General features: G+C 36.2%; 2 protein-coding genes across 2 annotated transcripts; one reads left to right on the forward strand and one right to left on the reverse strand.

The window, feature by feature from the left end:
• The first annotated feature begins 265 nt into the window (after positions 1–265).
• Positions 266–10,836, forward strand: LOC140056979 (translin-associated factor X-interacting protein 1-like). The gene is made up of 16 exons (XM_072102508.1): positions 266–400; positions 1,776–1,890; positions 2,057–2,302; positions 2,440–2,574; positions 2,785–2,949; positions 5,521–5,705; positions 6,295–6,406; positions 6,596–6,657; positions 6,894–6,983; positions 7,171–7,321; positions 7,608–7,736; positions 8,110–8,280; positions 8,526–8,615; positions 9,027–9,179; positions 9,317–9,423; positions 10,241–10,836. Exons 1-16 carry the CDS (start codon positions 366–368, stop codon positions 10,455–10,457), a joined length of 2,163 nt encoding a protein of 720 aa, XP_071958609.1. The 5' UTR covers positions 266–365; the 3' UTR covers positions 10,458–10,836.
• A 764-nt stretch (positions 10,837–11,600) lies between these two features.
• Positions 11,601–17,602, reverse strand: LOC140057809 (gamma-glutamylcyclotransferase-like). The gene is made up of 4 exons (XM_072103556.1): positions 17,525–17,602; positions 16,715–16,943; positions 14,998–15,143; positions 11,601–12,935 (listed from the first exon to the last, which is right to left on the reverse strand). The coding sequence occupies exons 2-4, from the start codon at positions 16,940–16,942 to the stop codon at positions 12,671–12,673; spliced, it is 639 nt and encodes a 212-aa protein (XP_071959657.1). The 5' UTR covers position 16,943; positions 17,525–17,602; the 3' UTR covers positions 11,601–12,670.
• Positions 17,603–18,400: the final 798 nt, after the last annotated feature.

Below are 18,400 nucleotides of genomic sequence, written 5' to 3' on the forward strand. Positions count from 1 at the left end.
TAAGGCAAATTGTAATAAGCTTTCATGGCATTTATCATGTATCTCTTTTTTCAGCTTATTGTTATTTTTATATGTTTTTTTTGTGGTAATTGAAATATGTATAATCTTACAATTGACCAATGAGACCAGAGTCAACAAAACTACCTGAAATGGTCACGCATGAATGGATTGTGTGAAGTTTGTGGTGGTGTACGTACGTGTACATTTGGTCGGTTGTCATGGTTTTCTAAATAGCGCCACCATGTTTATTTACACATTATTTTGATTCCGAAAATCTCAGTCGGACTGTGTTAAACTAAAATAATGAATTAACTATAAATATTAGCCTTTCTTAAATAAACAAACTACTACAGAAAAAGAAAAACATGTCTGCAAAAGCTAAATTACCTCCAATTACAAGGTAAGCTGAGAAAAGAGTAGATTTTTCGGGGTGTAGGCTAGGGCCAGGCCCACCCATCCAGGCTGTCACTGACACTGTCAGTGTATGTGGGGGAAGAGAGAGCTCAGAGGCTACCCGAGAGAGAGCCTGCTGAGGCTCCCCTCCTCAGTCTCAGAGTATCACACCAGTTTTGGCTGGTCCGCCCGGGGGAGAAGCATCTAACCCTGATTACACCACCCCACCAGATAGGATAGCCTTTTCTGTAGCTTCTTTGTTAATGCACCAGTAATATAAGTGTTATGCGCGATTTGAACGATTTGCGCAATTTGAAATTGCGCAAAAAAAATCCTTGCGCAATTTGAATTGAAACATGTGTTTCAAATTGCGCAAGCAACGTATTAAATTGCGCAAGTAATCTGCAAATTGCGCAAGGTTTTTCGACAGATTGTGAAATCATGCACACCCATATTTTTATAGTAATTTCTAAGAATGATTCAAAATTAAAGATAAATATCGCATTTCCTTATTTTAGTAGTGCAAATATTGTTATAAGTTAGCATACCGTCGAAGAACCGACGAAGGAAAACGAAGCGGTGGTGTTCCACCAGGCGGGCGCGGCGCGGGCGGCCGGCTATACTACTCTAGCCTAGCTAGGGTCTGGACTACTGATACTGACTAGGTTACATGGCCTAGCTTAAACTAATATTAAAAACTTAAAAAGTGAGTATTAAACATTATCTTCATTGAAATGGTCTTATTTATATAATAAAATACTAAATTTTAAACTCCTCTGCCTAGGCCTAGCCTAGCCATGTATGGGAAAATTTACAGTTCGTTTTCAAATTGCGCAAAGGTGTCATATTGCGCAAGAACTATCTTGCGCAATTTACAAATTGTGCAGCGCAATTTAAAATTGCGCAAAGATTTTCTTGCGCAATTTCAAATTGCGCAAGTTGATTGCGCAATTTGAAATTGCGCAAAAAAATCCTTGCGCAATTTAAAATTGCGCAAGAATTCTTTGCGCAATTTCAAATTGCGCAAGGATTTTTTTGCGCAATTTCAAATTGCGCAAATCGTTCAAATCGCGCATAACATAAGCCTATTAGGGCCTACATTATAGAGCTAGAGAGGAGCCTATTACTAATACTATATTAGTATTAATTTAAATTTAAAAAAATTAACCTATAGGAGTAGGCCTAGTAGTAGCATTGCCATATTAATATTAATAATTTCTAGGCCCTATGTAGTGTTTTGTTCCGACACAGCCTGTGTGTGAACAATTTAATTTGCAATCGTAATGTCAGATGAGTGAATTAACAATGCCACGGTGATGCAGTATGAAAAATATAAGTTTTATAAATTAAATAATGATTTCATTTGTTTTGTTACAATTCAGAAAAAGTCCATCACCAGGCCTAGGATACCCGATGAGTCAATCAGGACCGCATTATCAATTGACGTTAACTGGCGACTTAATGAAACATAACTTACCTGAACCAAACACGCTAAAGGTAACAACAAGAGGGTATATTTAACCATTAAATCCTTGTACAGTAGAACCAAGGGGACACCTTCATTCAGGACCCATCAATGTGTCCCCCTAATAGAGGTGTCTTAAAGTAGTGATTCTACCATTAACAAGGCACATACAGAACTAACTTTAAATTCTTTTCACAGCCATATGTAGACATAAAAGCTGGGAAGGTGGACACATGGCCAGCCCACGCCACTGCTCAAGCAACTACCGCGCTGACGTCGTACAACCAGAGGCAGCAGCACAACGTAGATGGCGTTGATGACAACAGTCCACAACGATCTATCATTCCAAAGCCGAAGTTTTTAGACCAATTGGAATCATTTCTAAAAAAGGAACTAAGAAACCTAGACTGTTCTCAGTCTGGGCCTAGCGAGCTAAGGCTACAGGTATCATTTTAAACTTCCCCCTTTTATTGGAATACTAGTAGTCCTAACCTAGGACTATCACAGACATATGCAGTACATTATATTAATATTTCTTTAATTTTTTTAATTCCTAAAAAAATTTCTTTTAAATTAAACAGGCTTTCAGAGAAGTATTTGAATATTTAATTCAAGATTTTAAAACGTATCGTCCACTTCTGTCGGCCATCAAGAATGAATATGAAATGATGTTATCGCATCAACGTCAGCAGATCCGTGAACTTCAACCTCTCAAGGTTTGTTTACCTCCATGTTTTAACCTCTGTCTACACTATCAAATTATGCCCAAATATGGTAGTGATGTGACATCATCATGTCCATATATGAGCACATAATTTTTTGTCACATAAATTTGATAGTGTAGACAGAGCTTTCCAAAATTCAAATATTTTAAATATAAAACATTTGTTTCCTGTGACATTACTGTATTTTTTGCATCATTTTAGTCGATGCTGGTAACAGTATCTGAACAGTGCGACCAGAAGGTGATGGCATTACGAGGAGAGGAACGACAAGAGATGACGGAACTGAAACAAGAGAATAAAAATTTACAAGAAACAATTACTATCATGAAACGGGACCATGTGGAGTTTGAAGAACAGATTAAAAAGGTGAGTGAGTCCCCTTGAGGGGTACAAAGTGTCTTCTTAATAGGGGTACAAAGTGTCTTCTTAATAGGGGTACAAAGTGTCTCCTTAATAGGGATACAAAGTGTCTCCTTAATAGGGGTACAAAGTGTCTCCTTAATAGGGGTACAAAGTGTCTTCTTAATAGGGGTACAAAGTGTCTTCTTAATAGGGGTACAAAGTGTCTCCTTAATAGGGGTACAAAGTGTCTTCTTAATAGGGGTACAAAGTGTCTTCTTAATAGGGGTACAAAGTGTCTTCTTAATAGGGGTACAAAGTGTCTTCTTAATAGGGGTACAAAGTGTCTCCTTAATAGGGATACAAAGTGTCTTCTTAATAGGGGTACAAAGTGTCTCCTTAATAGGGGTACAAAGTGTCTTCTTAATAGGGGTACAAAGTGTCTTCTTAATAGGGGTACAAAGTGTCTCCTTAATAGGGGTACAAAGTGTCTTCTTAATAGGGATACAAAGTGTCTCCTTAATAGGGATACAAAGAGTCTTCTTAATAGGGGTACAAAGTGTCTTCTTAATAGGGGTACAAAGTGTCTTCTTAATAGGGGTACAAAGTGTCTTCTTAATAGGGGTACAAAGTGTCTCCTTAATAGGGATACAAAGTGTCTTCTTAATAGGGGTACAAAGTGTCTCCTTAATAGGGATACAAAGTGTCTCCTTAATAGGGGTACAAAGTGTCTTCTTAATAGGGGTACAAAGTGTCTCCTTAATAGGGATACAAAGTGTCTTCTTAATAGGGGTACAAAGTGTCTCCTTAATAGGGGTACAAAGTGTCTTCTTAATAGGGGTACAAAGTGTCTCCTTAATAGGGATACAAAGTGTCTTCTTAATAGGGGTACAAAGTGTCTTCTTAATAGGGGTACAAAGTGTCTTCTTAATAGGGGTACAAAGTGTCTCCTTAATAGGGATACAAAGTGTCTCCTTAATAGGGATACAAAGTGTCTTCTTAATAGGGGTACAAAGTGTCTTCTCAATAGGGGTACAAAGTGTCTTCTTAATAGGGGTACAAAGTGTCTTCTCAATAGGGGTACAAAGTGTCTTCTCAATAGGGGTACAAAGTGTCTCCTTAATAGGGGTACAAAGTGTCTTCTTAATAGGAGTACAAAGTGTCTTCTTAATAGGGATACAAAGTGTCTTCTTAATAGGGGTACAAAGTGTCTTCTTAATAGAGGTACAAAGTGTCTTCTTAATAGGGGTACAAAGTGTCTCCTTAATAGGGGTACAAAGTGTCTTCTTAATAGGGGTACAAAGTGTCTCCTTAATAGGGGTACAAAGTGTCTCCTTAATAGGGGTACAAAGTGTCTCCTTAATAGGGGTACAAAGTGTCTCCTTAATAGGGGGACAAAGTGTCTCCTTAATAGGGGGACAAAGTGTCTTCTTAATATGGGTACAAAGTGTCTTCTTAATAGGGGTACAAAGTGTCTCCTTAATAGGGGTACAAAGTGTCTCCTTAATAGGGGTACAAAGTGTCTCCTTAATAGGGGTACAAAGTGTCTCCTTAATAGGGGTACAAAGTGTCGTCTTAATAGGGATACAAAGTGTCTTCTTAATAGGGGTACAAAGTGTCTCCTTAATAGGGGTACAAAGTGTCTCCTTAATAGGGGTACAAAGTGTCTCCTTAATAGGGGTACAAAGTGTCTCCTTAATAGGGGTACAAAGTGTCTTCTTAATAGGGGTACAAAGTGTCTTCTTAATAGGGATACAAAGTGTCTCCTTAATAGGGATACAAAGTGTCTTCTTAATAGGGGTACAAACTGTCTTCTTAATAGGGGTACAAAGTGTCTTCTTAATAGGGGTACAAAGTGTCTTCTTAATAGGGGTACAAAGTGTCTCCTTAATAGGGATACAAAGTGTCTTCTTAATAGGGGTACAAAGTGTCTTCTTAATAGGGGTACAAAGTGTCTTCTTAATAGGGGTACAAACTGTCTTCTTAATAGGGGTACAAAGTGTCTCCTTAATAGGGATACAAAGTGTCTCCTTAATAGGGATACAAAGTGTCTTCTTAATAGGGGTACAAACTGTCTTCTTAATAGGGGTACAAACTGTCTTCTTAATAGGGGTACAAACTGTCTTCTTAATAGGGGTACAAAGTGTCTTCTTAATAGGGGTACAAAGTGTCTTCTTAATAGGGATACAAAGTGTCTCCTTAATAGGGATACAAAGTGTCTTCTTAATAGGGGTACAAACTGTCTTCTTAATAGGGGTACAAAGTGTCTTCTTAATAGGGGTACAAAGTGTCTTCTTAATAGGGGTACAAAGTGTCTTCTTAATAGGGGTACAAAGTGTCTCCTTAATAGGGATACAAAGTGTCTTCTTAATAGGGGTACAAAGTGTCTTCTTAATAGGGGTACAAAGTGTCTTCTTAATAGGGATACAAAGTGTCTCCTTAATAGGGATACAAAGTGTCTCCTTAATAGGGGTACAAAGTGTCTCCTTAATAGGGGTACAAAGTGTCTCCTTAATAGGGGTACAAAGTGTCTCCTTAATAGGGGTACAAAGTGTCTTCTTAATAGGGGTCTTCTGAACTTTGCTTTATTTTTCACAGCTCCAAGATGAAGTTGCAGTTGAATATCAAAAATACAGAAATGAATGCGACGCCAGAAAACTTCTTGTGTCAGACATCAATGATCTGAAATATCAACAAGAGGACAACCAGAAGAACCAAGCCGGTATGCAAGAGGTGTCGGCAGAATCCAAGGAAGACCCTATCAGACTTAAGATCGCTCTTAAGTAAGTGCTTTGACTAGATTTGTCAGTATTCCCATAGAGATAGTGTAGTACGGTATACATAGAGAACTATAGTATCTCAATGGTATTAATATCTCTATGGCATGGCATTGCATGCACAATGAATAGTGAAATTTTCCTAATCTACTCGGATTATTGTTTGTTTGTTTTATCTTTATACTGGGTGACCTCTTCAGTCAAAGACTGATCTCCCAGAGGGCCCAGTTGGTGATCAGTGGCTGTGATGTACTAATACACCGGGGTAACCCCCTACTCGTCTCGAAAGATGTACTAGGTTCTTTAAAGTGCACACGAGCAAGTTGTGTACACTGGACCTACGGTTTATAGTCCTTATCCGAGAAGACTCGTTCTACCACCAGAACCATGGAGTGAGTGAGCCTCGAACCCCTGCCGATGTTATGACTACGTGATTACGGTTCAACTGTCTTAACCGCTCGGCCACTCACTCCTTTTTATTACAAAAACTGCACCAAACATACTAGAAGACTACAAGACACTGGTGCACACACACAAGACTAGATAAAAGAAACAAAAGATAACACATACTAATTATTTTTATTAATGTTTATAGAAAAGCTCGAGAAGACATGACAGCAGTTACGATACAATTAAACGAGATGATTGCCAATTATGGTGATGTCATTCCAAGAAGGGATTTTGAAAACCTTACAAAAGAACATGAGGTTTGTATATATCATAACACATGTATAAAGTAATTAGGTCTGACATTCATCTCAGTGAATATCTGGTACACACCAGCCATTTTGTGTCCTTTTCATCACCATTAATACACATAAAAAATATTCATATGATAACAAAATTTCAATAATAACAATGATTATGACATACTGTATTTATAATCTTTCATTTAGGTTGTTACGAATCAGCTGACACAATTACAGGCCGATAACGCGCAGTTGATGTCCGAACATGAGTAAGTACAATTTAAAAAGCGCTGGGGCGGTTCCAGTTTCACTGGTTTGGAGGATTTGAAAATATAACTAATAAAATTGTTGTTATTAAATTGTCTAAAGCCCTGTCTACACTATCTAACAAAAAAAAAGTGTGATATGCCCAAATATCGTCCATATATGTGCACATCACATTTTAAAAATTAAGTTTGATAGTGTAAACAGACCTTAAAGTTTAAGATTGTTTGTCTTTTATTAGCACGCTGTTACAAGTTCATGATCAGGTGATCCAGCAACGAGATCAGTTTTACACGGATCTTGAAACACTCAAGAGAAGCGCAACACCAAGGTATAAATAAAAAACAGAATATTTTAAATGTCTGAAAATCAAGTAACATTGCAAACAAATGATTATTACATGGCAACTTATATGGATAAACAAATAAATGCCATTATACCTACATTATAATACACCCCTAAACAATTAATGGAACTTTCCAGACATTTTTATCATCATACAAATATTAATCACTTAGACCGGACTGGGCAAGATGTGCAGAGGTCATTTCAGGTGGAGAAGATAAATGGCAGGACCTCTCAAAAGACAAGACAAGTAATGAACGTGTAGAGGTGCTTCTGCAGATCATATCAGGTGCAGCTGCGGCGGAAGATTTCTATGAAGGAAGGGTATGTGGTCAATTTATGAATTATGAATAAAAGTGACTGCTTTTTTTTTAAGTGACCCTCAAACACTAGAGGCCTTGGACATTTTTATCCTTTTTCAACATATTTTAATGCCTGTTTTTTCCTCTGGGCACTGCTCAGAGTCCCCCATAAGCTCCGGGGCCCCTATGTTTTTCCAGTGAGCACTCATAGCCACCTCTTCCATCAAAACTCAAAGGTCAATCTTTAAGCCAATTTAGGGCCAAACAAAGCAAAATTAATTTATGTGTTTGTACAATGATTCCTCCAGGGTACTGGTGAGGATGTTCCCAAATACCTTCAACATGAAGGAATGGTTAAGAAACTGAAATGGACCAGACCGGAAGCAGTTGCCATCATCAAAGAACTATGGGCAGAGAAGTCTAAAGCCAATGTTGAAGTACGTACATTCCTGATCTGAAGCAGTTAAAGCACATAAACTTTGCTCGACAAATAATACAGAAAACAAAGTCATATTTACAATTATGGAGCTAGCTTGGTGGTTAACATGCTTGCCTTTATGTCCCAAGGTCCGGGGTTCAATCCTGAACTATTGCGCAGGGTTCACGACTCTTTCAACTCCACTCCCTAAGCCTCAAATGAGACTTGGTTTATAAGCTTTATAAATTATAAAATAGTTTATCCATCCTGTAATTGGCGAGTTACTTGCTGTTTGATGCGTAGATAATAAATAATATAAAAACATTATTCATGAGCTTATTCATGGTTAGCTATTTACACTTATCACCAACTTTGGCGGGTATTTATTACAGAGAGAAACCGAGTCACGGGAAACAATGGCGGACTTCCTGAATACGTACCTAATGCAGAAACTAAATAATGAGCCAACAGCTGTTGTTGAGTATTTCTACAACTTACAAGATGCCTGCGAGACTTACGATGACTCACCATTTGATCTTTTTTATGGCGTATTGACAGAAGAAGTAAGATGTACAGTATTTAACTTTAAAAACAAACAATAACAAATAAATAACTTTATTGACAAAATATGATTTGAAATTTGTCTTCCTCAAAGCAACAATAGGAATAAATAAGACATTGTTTATACAGTAGTTAACCTAGTCTATTAAAGTGACACCATCAAGGACCCAACAGAGGTTGGCCGTAGTGTAAAAACCTACAGTTTTGTTTCTTTTGGCCCTTAAATTTAAATGTTTTTTTTTTACAGATTGATGAAGAAAGGTATTACCAAGAAATAGAGTCATTATCCAAACTTCATGATTCACTGCAAAAAGCCGACGAAGAAATGGCGACCGAGGTATTTCACTCAATATTCCAACTTACATTATGTGATGCTGTATCATGGATTTGGACTATGATACTGGACAAATTTTTCCTCATCACCCTGTCTTCAACAATAGAAACAAGATTATTACATGGCACCTTACATGGATAAACTAATAAATGCCATTATACGTACACTATGATACACCCCTAAAAAATTAATGGAGCTTTCCTTTATTATGTGACACTGTATCATGGATTTGGACTATGGTACTAGACAAACTGTTTCTCATTTTGTATGTTTTTTTCTACAGGGTTTACTTCCACGTGATTTATTTGAGAAGGTGCTAAGAGACAACTTTCCTTTATTATGTGACACTGTATCATGGATTTTGACTATGGTACTGGACAAACTGTTTCTCATTTTGTATGTTTTTTTCAACAGGGTTTACTTCCACGTGATTTATTTGAGAAGGTGCTAAGAGACAACTTTCCGATCAAAGAGGACGAATCAATACAGAAATTAATGGACACCGCCCTCGCAGAGCTTAATTCCGACGACCCAACGACGATGAAATACCAAGATTTGTTCTTAGTGGTATGTCATAACATGATAATATGATATTTTATCATAATCATATTGATTACGATTCCAATGGTAAATTCCTGGTTTAGTTTTTAAGGCCACGGATGGAACTAACAAAAAGTGATAATTGCGTTAACTCTATCTTTTAGGATGAAGAAGGAAAGAATAGTACATTCCTGATACTGATACAAAGCCAAGGACAAGAGGAGAGAGAGATTTATATAGAACAGATTAAAAAAGAACTCGGAGAAAGAGAGTAAGTACAGGGGCTAGTACTATAGAGAGTAAGTACAGGGGCTAGTACTATAGAGAGTAAGTACAGGGGCTAGTACTATAAATATGAAAGCACTCAGAAACTGAGTGAAGTACTTGGCAAAATAGACCACAGACGGCGCATGTTGATATTTTGGCCCAAGTTAAAAGAATACAACTTCGTTTATTTGTGAAGTTATTAATTATTAATGATCTTTGTATACCTTCTTTTTTTTTTTTTTAACTGGTGGTCACTACTTAAAGTTGTCCGCAACTTATTTTGACCTCCATCCGCACATTTTTTATGTTTTTCTTGTTTATTGTAATTTTCTTTTTGCAATTTGTAATTTTTATCTTTTATTTTAAAATGTGTGGAGAAACTAATAAACAAACAAACAATCTGATTATACTGTACACAAATAACAGGGATCAGAGATTAAATATATGCATGTATAGAAGATTAAGATTACTCCCAAAAAAAAATTCAATCATACTAGATGAAATATACTGAAATATTCAGAATGATAACTTGAAAATTGTAGGCGCTATCATGCTAACAAACAAAGCAAATACTATACTTCGCAAAATTTTATTTTGCCAAGTACTAATAAAATACACAAAGGGATCGAATTAAATATATATATTTTATTTTTCCAAGTACTAATACCATACACAAATAACAGGGAACAGAGATTAAATATATGCATGTAATAGAAGATTAAGATTATTCCCCAAAAACAAATTCAAACTATACTAGATAAAATATACTTCACGCTTTAAAAATATTTTAATACAAAAAAAAACTTTCATTTTTTCCGTAGGGAGAATGTTCCAGTTAAAGAACTAAGAATCGCAATCGCTGTCGTCGACGCAGAAATCGACAAAACTTCCCTGCGTTCGTATCTCGCTCGTGCTTATAACGTTTCCAAAGATTTGATAAACGATGCCGAACCAGAACACATCGATGTTATCTTAAAACGCCTGAGTACCGGTGCTGTACGACGAATCGGTAAACTGAACACCTCCGATATGATGTGAGTGATGATGCCATTTCCAAATCATAAAAAGTGAAATAATATTTTATTTTTACTCAGGTTGGGAAAACAAATACATTTCTTGCTTGAATAAAAAGAATGTTCGGCTTCATTGAACCTTTCCTTGTTTATTGTAAATTGTGAAAGCGGGTTATAAAGCGTGTGGACGCAACTTGTCATCAAGAACCGTAATAAATTAGGCATGTTTGGTTTTACCCTTTTGTTCTAATCCAACTACTTTAAGACAATATCAATCAATATTGATTGTCAATGTAGTTGGATATTTTAAACTTTTGAGTAAAAACGTTAAAAATTGTATTTACAGTAGTATGAAGAAAATATTTTATGTTTTGTATAATAAAATACTTTATAATATTGTACAATTTTGACTTTTGACTGCCAATCAATACCATTACAAGACAAAAACTAAATAAAAATTTCAACTTTTTCATTAAAACAACGACTACAGATACATAGTAGTAGTAAACAATAGAGTAATAAATTAATCTATTTATAACTAATTAATAATAATATAAAGGTTTTACTATACATTCTAGTACACATATTTCAATTGGCAACAACGTGTTTGTCGATAATATTATTTGTTCAAAATGGAAGCAAATGCAGCAAATTTATTTTACAGCATATGGTATTGCATATGTATAATGTTACTGTAATTATCAACCATACAGCTTCCACAAAAAAGGGATGGGAAGGGGCTTCTGTATGGTACTTGATGTAAATATGAGCGTTCACTGGCTAAATTCAGGGGCCCCAGAACTTAAGGGCCCAGAGCATGCAATGCAACTAACTACCCAATGTTGGAAGGCCACTCACTTATGAGTGCTAAACCAGGGGCACCAGAGCATGAGCAGTCCAATGCAACTACCCAGCGTTTGAGGGCCCTTAGGAGTGCTAAACCAGGGGCACCAGAGCATGAGCAGTCCAATGCAACTACCCAGCGTTTGAGGGCCCTTAGGAGTGCTAAACCAGGGGCACCAGAGCATGAGCAGTCCAATGCAACTACCCAGCGTTTGAGGGCCCTTAGGAGTGCTAAACCAGGGGCACCAGAGCATGAGCAGTCCAATGCAACTACCCAGCGTTTGAGGGCCCTTAGGAGTGCTAAACCAGGGGCACCAGAGCATGAGCAGTCCAATGCAACTACCCAGAGTTTGAGGGCCCTTAGGAGTGCTAAACCAGGGGCACCAGAGCATGAGCAGTCCAATGCAACTACCCAGCGTTTGAGGGCCCTTAGGAGTGCTAAACCAGGGGCACCAGAGCATGAGCAGTCCAATGCAACTACCCAGCGTTTGAGGGCCCTTAGGAGTGCTAAACCAGGGGCACCAGAGCATGAGCAGTCCAATGCAACTACCCAGCGTTTGAGGGCCCTTAGGAGTGCTAAACCAGGGGCACCAGAGCATGAGCAGTCCAATGCAACTACCCAGCGTTTGAGGGCCCTTAGGAGTGCTAAACCAGGGGCACCAGAGCATGAGCAGTCCAATGCAACTACCCAGCGTTTGAGGGCCCTTAGGAGTGCTAAACCAGGGGCACCAGAGCATGAGCAGTCCAATGCAACTACCCAGCGTTTGAGGGCCCTTAGGAGTGCTAAACCAGGGGCACCAGAGCATGAGCAGTCCAATGCAACTACCCAGCGTTTGAGGGCCCTTAGGAGTGCTAAACCAGGGGCACCAGAGCATGAGCAGTCCAATGCAACTACCCAGCGTTTGAGGGCCCTTAGGAGTGCTAAACCAGGGGCACCAGAGCATGAGCAGTCCAATGCAACTACCCAGCGTTTGAGGGCCCTTAGGAGTGCTAAACCAGGGGCACCAGAGCATGAGCAGTCCAATGCAACTACCCAGCGTTTGAGGGCCCTTAGGAGTGCTAAACCAGGGACCTTTGCTCCCTGCATTATGCCACTGTAAATATGTAAATGACATCAAGAAGGCAGTTAATTGTATCGACAATGTACAAAACAGAGATAACGGCTGGTACTGTATTGATTCCTACACAGATAATAAGCTAATAATGTGCAACCATGTGTGCTGAAGAATCATTGCCATTATAAACGTGAATAAAATGTTCATTGTTATTTTTTTTAAACACCCACCCAATATATTTATTTTCAAATTATAGAAAAAAAATCGCCTTATATAGATTGCTAGTCTGTTCACTGCTCACACTGCGATTCCTGGATCATAGCCGTGACAATATCCGATTTTAAATATTTTGTTCTATTAATTTAAGTACGTCAAGGTATATAGAAGTTGTTTCCTCAGAGCCATTATGCTCAATTGCTTTTAGTTTATCAATATAGTCCTCACCTAACTCGTTTTGTACGGCACCCCTGACGATCACATCTAAATAATTTGGGTGCGGTGGACATAAAACTACCTCGTTGCTGATGACGTATGTGCGGCAAGTTAATGTTCCTTCTGTAGTGGATTCTGTGTTTACTTCAATTCCATGGTATCCTCCTTCTTGTCTAAAAAAAATAAAAATATATACCGACTATAAAGTCAACAATATATACAGGTTTAAACAATAAAAAATGAGAAAAACCAAGAGTGAAAAATAAAGCAAGACTGAATTTAAAAATGATGAAAAAATAAATAATGAATAAAAAAATTGAAAGTGAAAAAAACAGCAACAGTGAAAAAAATTAAGACTGAAAAATAAAGCAAGAGTGAATAAATAAAGCAAGAGTGAATAAATAAAGCAAGAGTGAAATAAAAAGCAAGAGTGAAAAATAAAGCAAGAATGAAAAATAAAGCAAGAGTGAAAAATAAAGCAAGAGTGAAATATTAAGCAAGAGTGAAATATTAAGCAAGAGTGAAATATTAAGCAAGAGTGAAATATTAAGCAAGAGTGAAATAAAAAGCAAGAGTGAAATAAAAAGCAAAAGTGAATTAAATAGCAAGAGTGACAAACAATTCTTTTGCTTGATGTGTAGAAATCATATAGACTGCTAGGATTTATAATGTTTATTTAATATAAACAAATAATTTAATTACAGTACACTGAAAAGACAACAATATAAAATGAAAATCATGAAAAGATCAATTATCATTTTAGCTCATCTAAAAATAAAAGCAAAATATTCAGTCATCTATCCTATCATTTAAAAATTTTGTTTAGCAATATTGCTAATCAAACTGATTTTTAAGTCGAGAAACATAATTTTGTATTGTATTTTTTGCTACACAATTTTCAAAATGTGTAGCAATAAGGTTGTTTTGTATAGCTTTTTGCTACGCTACACTGGCGAAAATGTTCCCTGCAGGCACACAGACAATCATGTTGACTAAAAGTTTTTTTCTGAATTTGAAGAACATGCCAAGAATTGGTAAATATATTCAAGTAGCGAGAGGAAAGCGACATCACAGAGCAATGACCACCACATCAAGTACTTCAATACTTGGCACAAACCACAAAAACCATACAACAGACCACAATTCCATAGACCAACTTGCAGTACCTTTCATACAGCATTCGTTTCCACGCAAACTTTTACAAGACTATACATTTGCGAGTCTTTTTCCTCGCTTCCTCCCAATCTTTTATCAACATCAACGTTTCCTGATACGCACGTACATTTCCTTGGTAACGGTTATGATCGACTTCAGCGAGTGAGTCTAAATAATCTTGTGGCATGCCTTCGTTTCTAGCACCCATAAGAATAACGTCGACATACTGGGGGGAGGGTTTCATGGGAATAAACCGCTCTATGTGATAGGTGTAGACCGGTAGGCCTTCGTCATGTGGGGTTATGGCAGTGGTTTCAAAACGTTGATATATGTGAAGATGTACTCCTAGTTGACTATTCATATAAGGAAATAATGAAATAATTTATTTTAATAAATTCAATTTATTTAAATTAAATTCAATTAATTTATTTTAATTAAATTCAAAGCCATGTTGGTATTTCAGCTAGTCAATAAAAAGGTCATTAAAAAATTTATTTGATCTTCTTTCACATTCCGTACTGTTTTTATTTTATTTATATAAATATCTTTTGTACTTTTTTGATTGTGAGGGGAAAAAATAATAATAAAAAAAAACCGAATAAATGCTCAACATTATAAAAGATCAACAGGGAACAGAATATTAAGCTCTAGTAAAGGTCTATCTACACTATCAAGCTAGTTTGACAAAAAAATGTGATGTTCACAAATACGTTAGTGATATGCTTAAATATGGTGATGGTGATATGACATCATCATGTCTATATATGGGCACATCACATGTTGTTGTCACATAAAGTTTGATGGTGTAGACAGAGCTTAATTGTCCTCCTACACTCTAAAGGTGGACTATAGCTTTTCTTCTGCTCAGCCTCTAGTATAGGATATAAACGTCTGAGAGGAGCTTCAGACTATTTAATCGAACACCCTACAGTATTTTACTACTTTTTTTTTTGTCTTTTATGGGCTCGTCCACTTTTATTTCACTTTGCAGTACAAATTATTTCAATAATATACAAGTTCACTATAAGTATAATAAGTATAAACAGTATTTTACTACAGTAATCAAAATACTAATCTTACTGGTCTAGTGTTTTAAGGTGGCGTCTGCTAAGTTTCCAAACAACACCCCACACGTGATCACCGGGTGAATACTCTACACTCGCTACGCCACCTTTCCATACAGAACTTTTCCACGATTTTTGTTGACCAAAAACTAATTTATAATCCTAAAAAAACCAAATATTTATTAATTTAGTTATGTTGGCTATCTATGATGATTAATATGAGAGTGCAATGACATTCAATAGAGTTTAAGGAGACAATTTTAGGTACTCTTTTCATAGAGGTGTCTCCTGATTAGAGGTTGGGCGTAGTGTTAAAACCCATAGTGTCCCTTTAACAGGGATGTCTCATAAACAGAAGTATCCCTTTAATATTGTGTCCTCTGAATAGGCATGTCCCCTAAATAGGCGTGTCCCCATAATAGGTGCGTCCACTAAATAGAAGTATCCTTTTATTTTTTAATATGGTGTCCTCTGAATAGGCATGTCCCCTAAATAGAAGTATCCCTTTAATATGGTGTCCTCTGAATAGGTGTCCCATTAATAGGCGTGTCCCTAAATAGGCGTGTCCCTAAATAGGCGTGTCCCCTAAATAGAAGTATCCCCTTAATGTTGTATCCCCTGAATAGGTGTCCCATTAATATAGGCATGGCCCCTAAATAGGTGTGTCCCCTAAATAGAAGTATCCTTTTAATGTAGTGAACCTTGAATAGAGGTGTTCCATATGGAGGTATGTATAGACAAATACTGTAGGCCTACAATATTCTGTCCGTTCATTTGTGGGTGGGAAATGCAAATATTGTAAACATTCAAAAACTGATAAACAAAACAGTTTCACTGCAATTAGTAAGAATATAATCATTAAGAAGTATTCTTTAAATCAACTCATAGGCAGAATATTCAATAAAACAATCAATTGTTTTGTCTAAAATAGCTTCAAATCAATACATGAACAATCAACTTGAGGTCAAACAGGCATTGAGTTCACTGATGAATATGAACGCCACAAATGAGACGTGTGAAGATGGTTATAATACTGAAATATTTCAGCTATTAAGTTTCAATAAAATATTCTTGTAAACAAATAGTTAAATGCTGTTGTTTCAAAATGGTTTGAATGTACTGTACATGCATTTTAAAAATAGTCTACTGCAGTTACTGCAGTAACTCTGCTGTTTTTTTAACCTTTTATTAAATTATTTGACAAGCTTTGTTTTTGTAATCATACACACTGTTGTTGTTTCAAAATGTTTGAATGTACCTGTATTTTTAAACATTATTCTACTGCAGTTACTGCAGTAACTACATTTTCTTTTTTATATTTTGTTTCTTTAAAATTTTATTCAATTATTTAAGTTTTTTTTATTCAATCATAAACACTGTCTACACCATCAAACTTTGTGACAAAAATATGTGCCAATATATGGACATGATGATATATATATCATTACCATATTTGGGCATATCTCTACCATATTTGGGCACATCAACATTTTTGTTAAACTATTTTGATAGTATAGACAGAGTTATACTGCCTTCATAAAATTCCAAATTGAAACCAAAACAACAAATCATATTTTCTGCAGTAAAAAATGTAGTTACTGTGCAGCTGAATTCAGTAAATTCTTACCCCTTCCCACCTGTAATTAAAGGTAAAATGGAGATAAATATTATTTAAAAATTTGGAATGAAATTAAACATAATTCATAATGGAAAACAGGATAAAAGTTAATTACCTCTAGTTTTGCAATTGTCAGAAATGTGGCGGAAGGATTTTTGATGAGAAGTCGTTCTCTTAACAAATTGCTGCCATAACTGAAATACAAGAAGAAACCTCTACGCAAAGGTCGGAATTCCTCTTCATTAAATTGCCGCGATGATGACATTTCAGATGCTTCGTCACTTTCCGACGGTTTGAGCTCAAACACGGGGCCTTCCGCTACCTCATTCGCATTTGTCGCCATACTACCAAAACAAACAATTTTCAAAATATGATTATCAATAAATTATATAACCCCAAAATGAAAAACAAATTATAGTAACTTTAAAAGAAAAATATTTGGCCTATTATTATTTATTCTCTAGTGTTTTAAAAAGATAATTTTTTTTTCTATTTGGTTTTCAAATTTTTTAATATTAATTATTTCAAATAATTTTAGAAAATTGATCTTATTAAGTTCTTAAATTGAATTCCTAAAATAGTTCTCCAGGAATACTATCCATAAATGTCCTGGATTTATATTTAAATTAATATTATCAGTTATAATTTGTAATATTTAATATATTAAGCATTTACGAATATGTAGGCCACTAGGTACAGGTCAGAGTAAACATGTGTTGTGGTGGGCTTCAGTAGGCCTAGTAGAGTAGTCACCCGCTGGATTAGCAAAAACATTATGCGCCGGGAGGGCTTACCCTGCCTGGCCAGTCAAAGCACTACATATAGGGTGGGTATTATTTTATACTGTTACTTCTTGTTGTTTTGAATTAATATTCTTTAATACATTTAATATAACAGCTAAACTACTTTAGTAACTAAAACTTACCTGTACAGTTTTACGTGACCACCACCAGCGCAGGTCTTGTCTGCTCACATACGCTCCTCCTCCTACCGCCTGTCGAATGTAACTTTTTATCGCAGGGGAAAGTACCGTTCTTTGAATATGCAGAGCGCCACCAACAATCTTAAAAAGGAAATTCCCCTATGACGACATGACAATGTTGGAGAAAGACTAATATAACGCCCGTACTCTTAACCAATCAATGACGGTTACATTTTTTATAAACCTCGTTTAAATACCATTTAGTCGGCGATTTAGCCTTCCCCCTCGAGGACTAAAAAATTGATCAAAATCCGTCTCGATTTAGTCGAGGTTGGCCTGATTTAGTCGCCGATTTTTAGTTGAAGTTCGGTTTATGAATTAAAATGTCATATTTAAAGTTTTAGCTCGAACTACGACTATAGTAGGCTACATAGATTTTTTTCTAAAAATTGCCAAAATTTCCAATTTTTAAAAACAAATATGTAAGCGATAATATTGCCATTTCCCGGTGCCATTTATGCACACAATATTGTGTTAACGTCATATTATAGAGCCATAGTAACTAGTTAAGTCAAAAAATAAAAGGGTCAAAATTTGGCCATTTTTCTAAAATTTTCCTGTACTATAGGCATGACCAGACAGAATACTCTGGGACAGTTGCCTACACTTGAATCGACCCGGAGAGGGGGTGAGGGTTGTCGGATATTAATTTCGTAAGATAAAATATTACTGCCATTAATGTTGCTCTAAAAAAAGTACACTAACATAAATGTGACGTCAATATAGGACTTTATTTACGAATTAATACAGTTTTTGAACAAGTAAAATTACATTAAGAAAATGATTATAATTTGAAATGACGTAGGTGGTTAACGAATT

The sequence above is a fragment of the Antedon mediterranea genome, chromosome 8, assembly GCF_964355755.1.
Source record: "Antedon mediterranea chromosome 8, ecAntMedi1.1, whole genome shotgun sequence".
In the NCBI taxonomy this organism is placed as follows: Eukaryota; Metazoa; Echinodermata; class Crinoidea; order Comatulida; family Antedonidae; genus Antedon; species Antedon mediterranea.

Bases quoted from the DNA above. Each gene is read 5' to 3' on its own strand.
- LOC140056979 (XM_072102508.1), top strand. From the start codon at position 366: ATGTCTGCAAAAGCTAAATTACCTCCAATTACAAG. The intron at 1,891-2,056 runs GTAACAACAAGA...TTCTTTTCACAG, and splicing joins CTGAACCAAACACGCTAAAG to CCATATGTAGACATAAAAGC. The intron at 6,658-6,893 runs GTAAGTACAATT...GTCTTTTATTAG, and splicing joins CAGTTGATGTCCGAACATGA to CACGCTGTTACAAGTTCATG.
- LOC140057809 (XM_072103556.1), bottom strand. From the start codon at position 16,942: ATGGCGACAAATGCGAATGAGGTAGCGGAAGGCCCCGTGTTTGAGCTC. The intron at 15,144-16,714 runs GTAATTAACTTT...TGGTTTTTTTAG, and splicing joins TGACAATTGCAAAACTAGAG to GATTATAAATTAGTTTTTGG. The intron at 12,936-14,997 runs GTAAGATTAGTA...TATTTTTTTTAG, and splicing joins CACCTTAAAACACTAGACCA to ACAAGAAGGAGGATACCATG.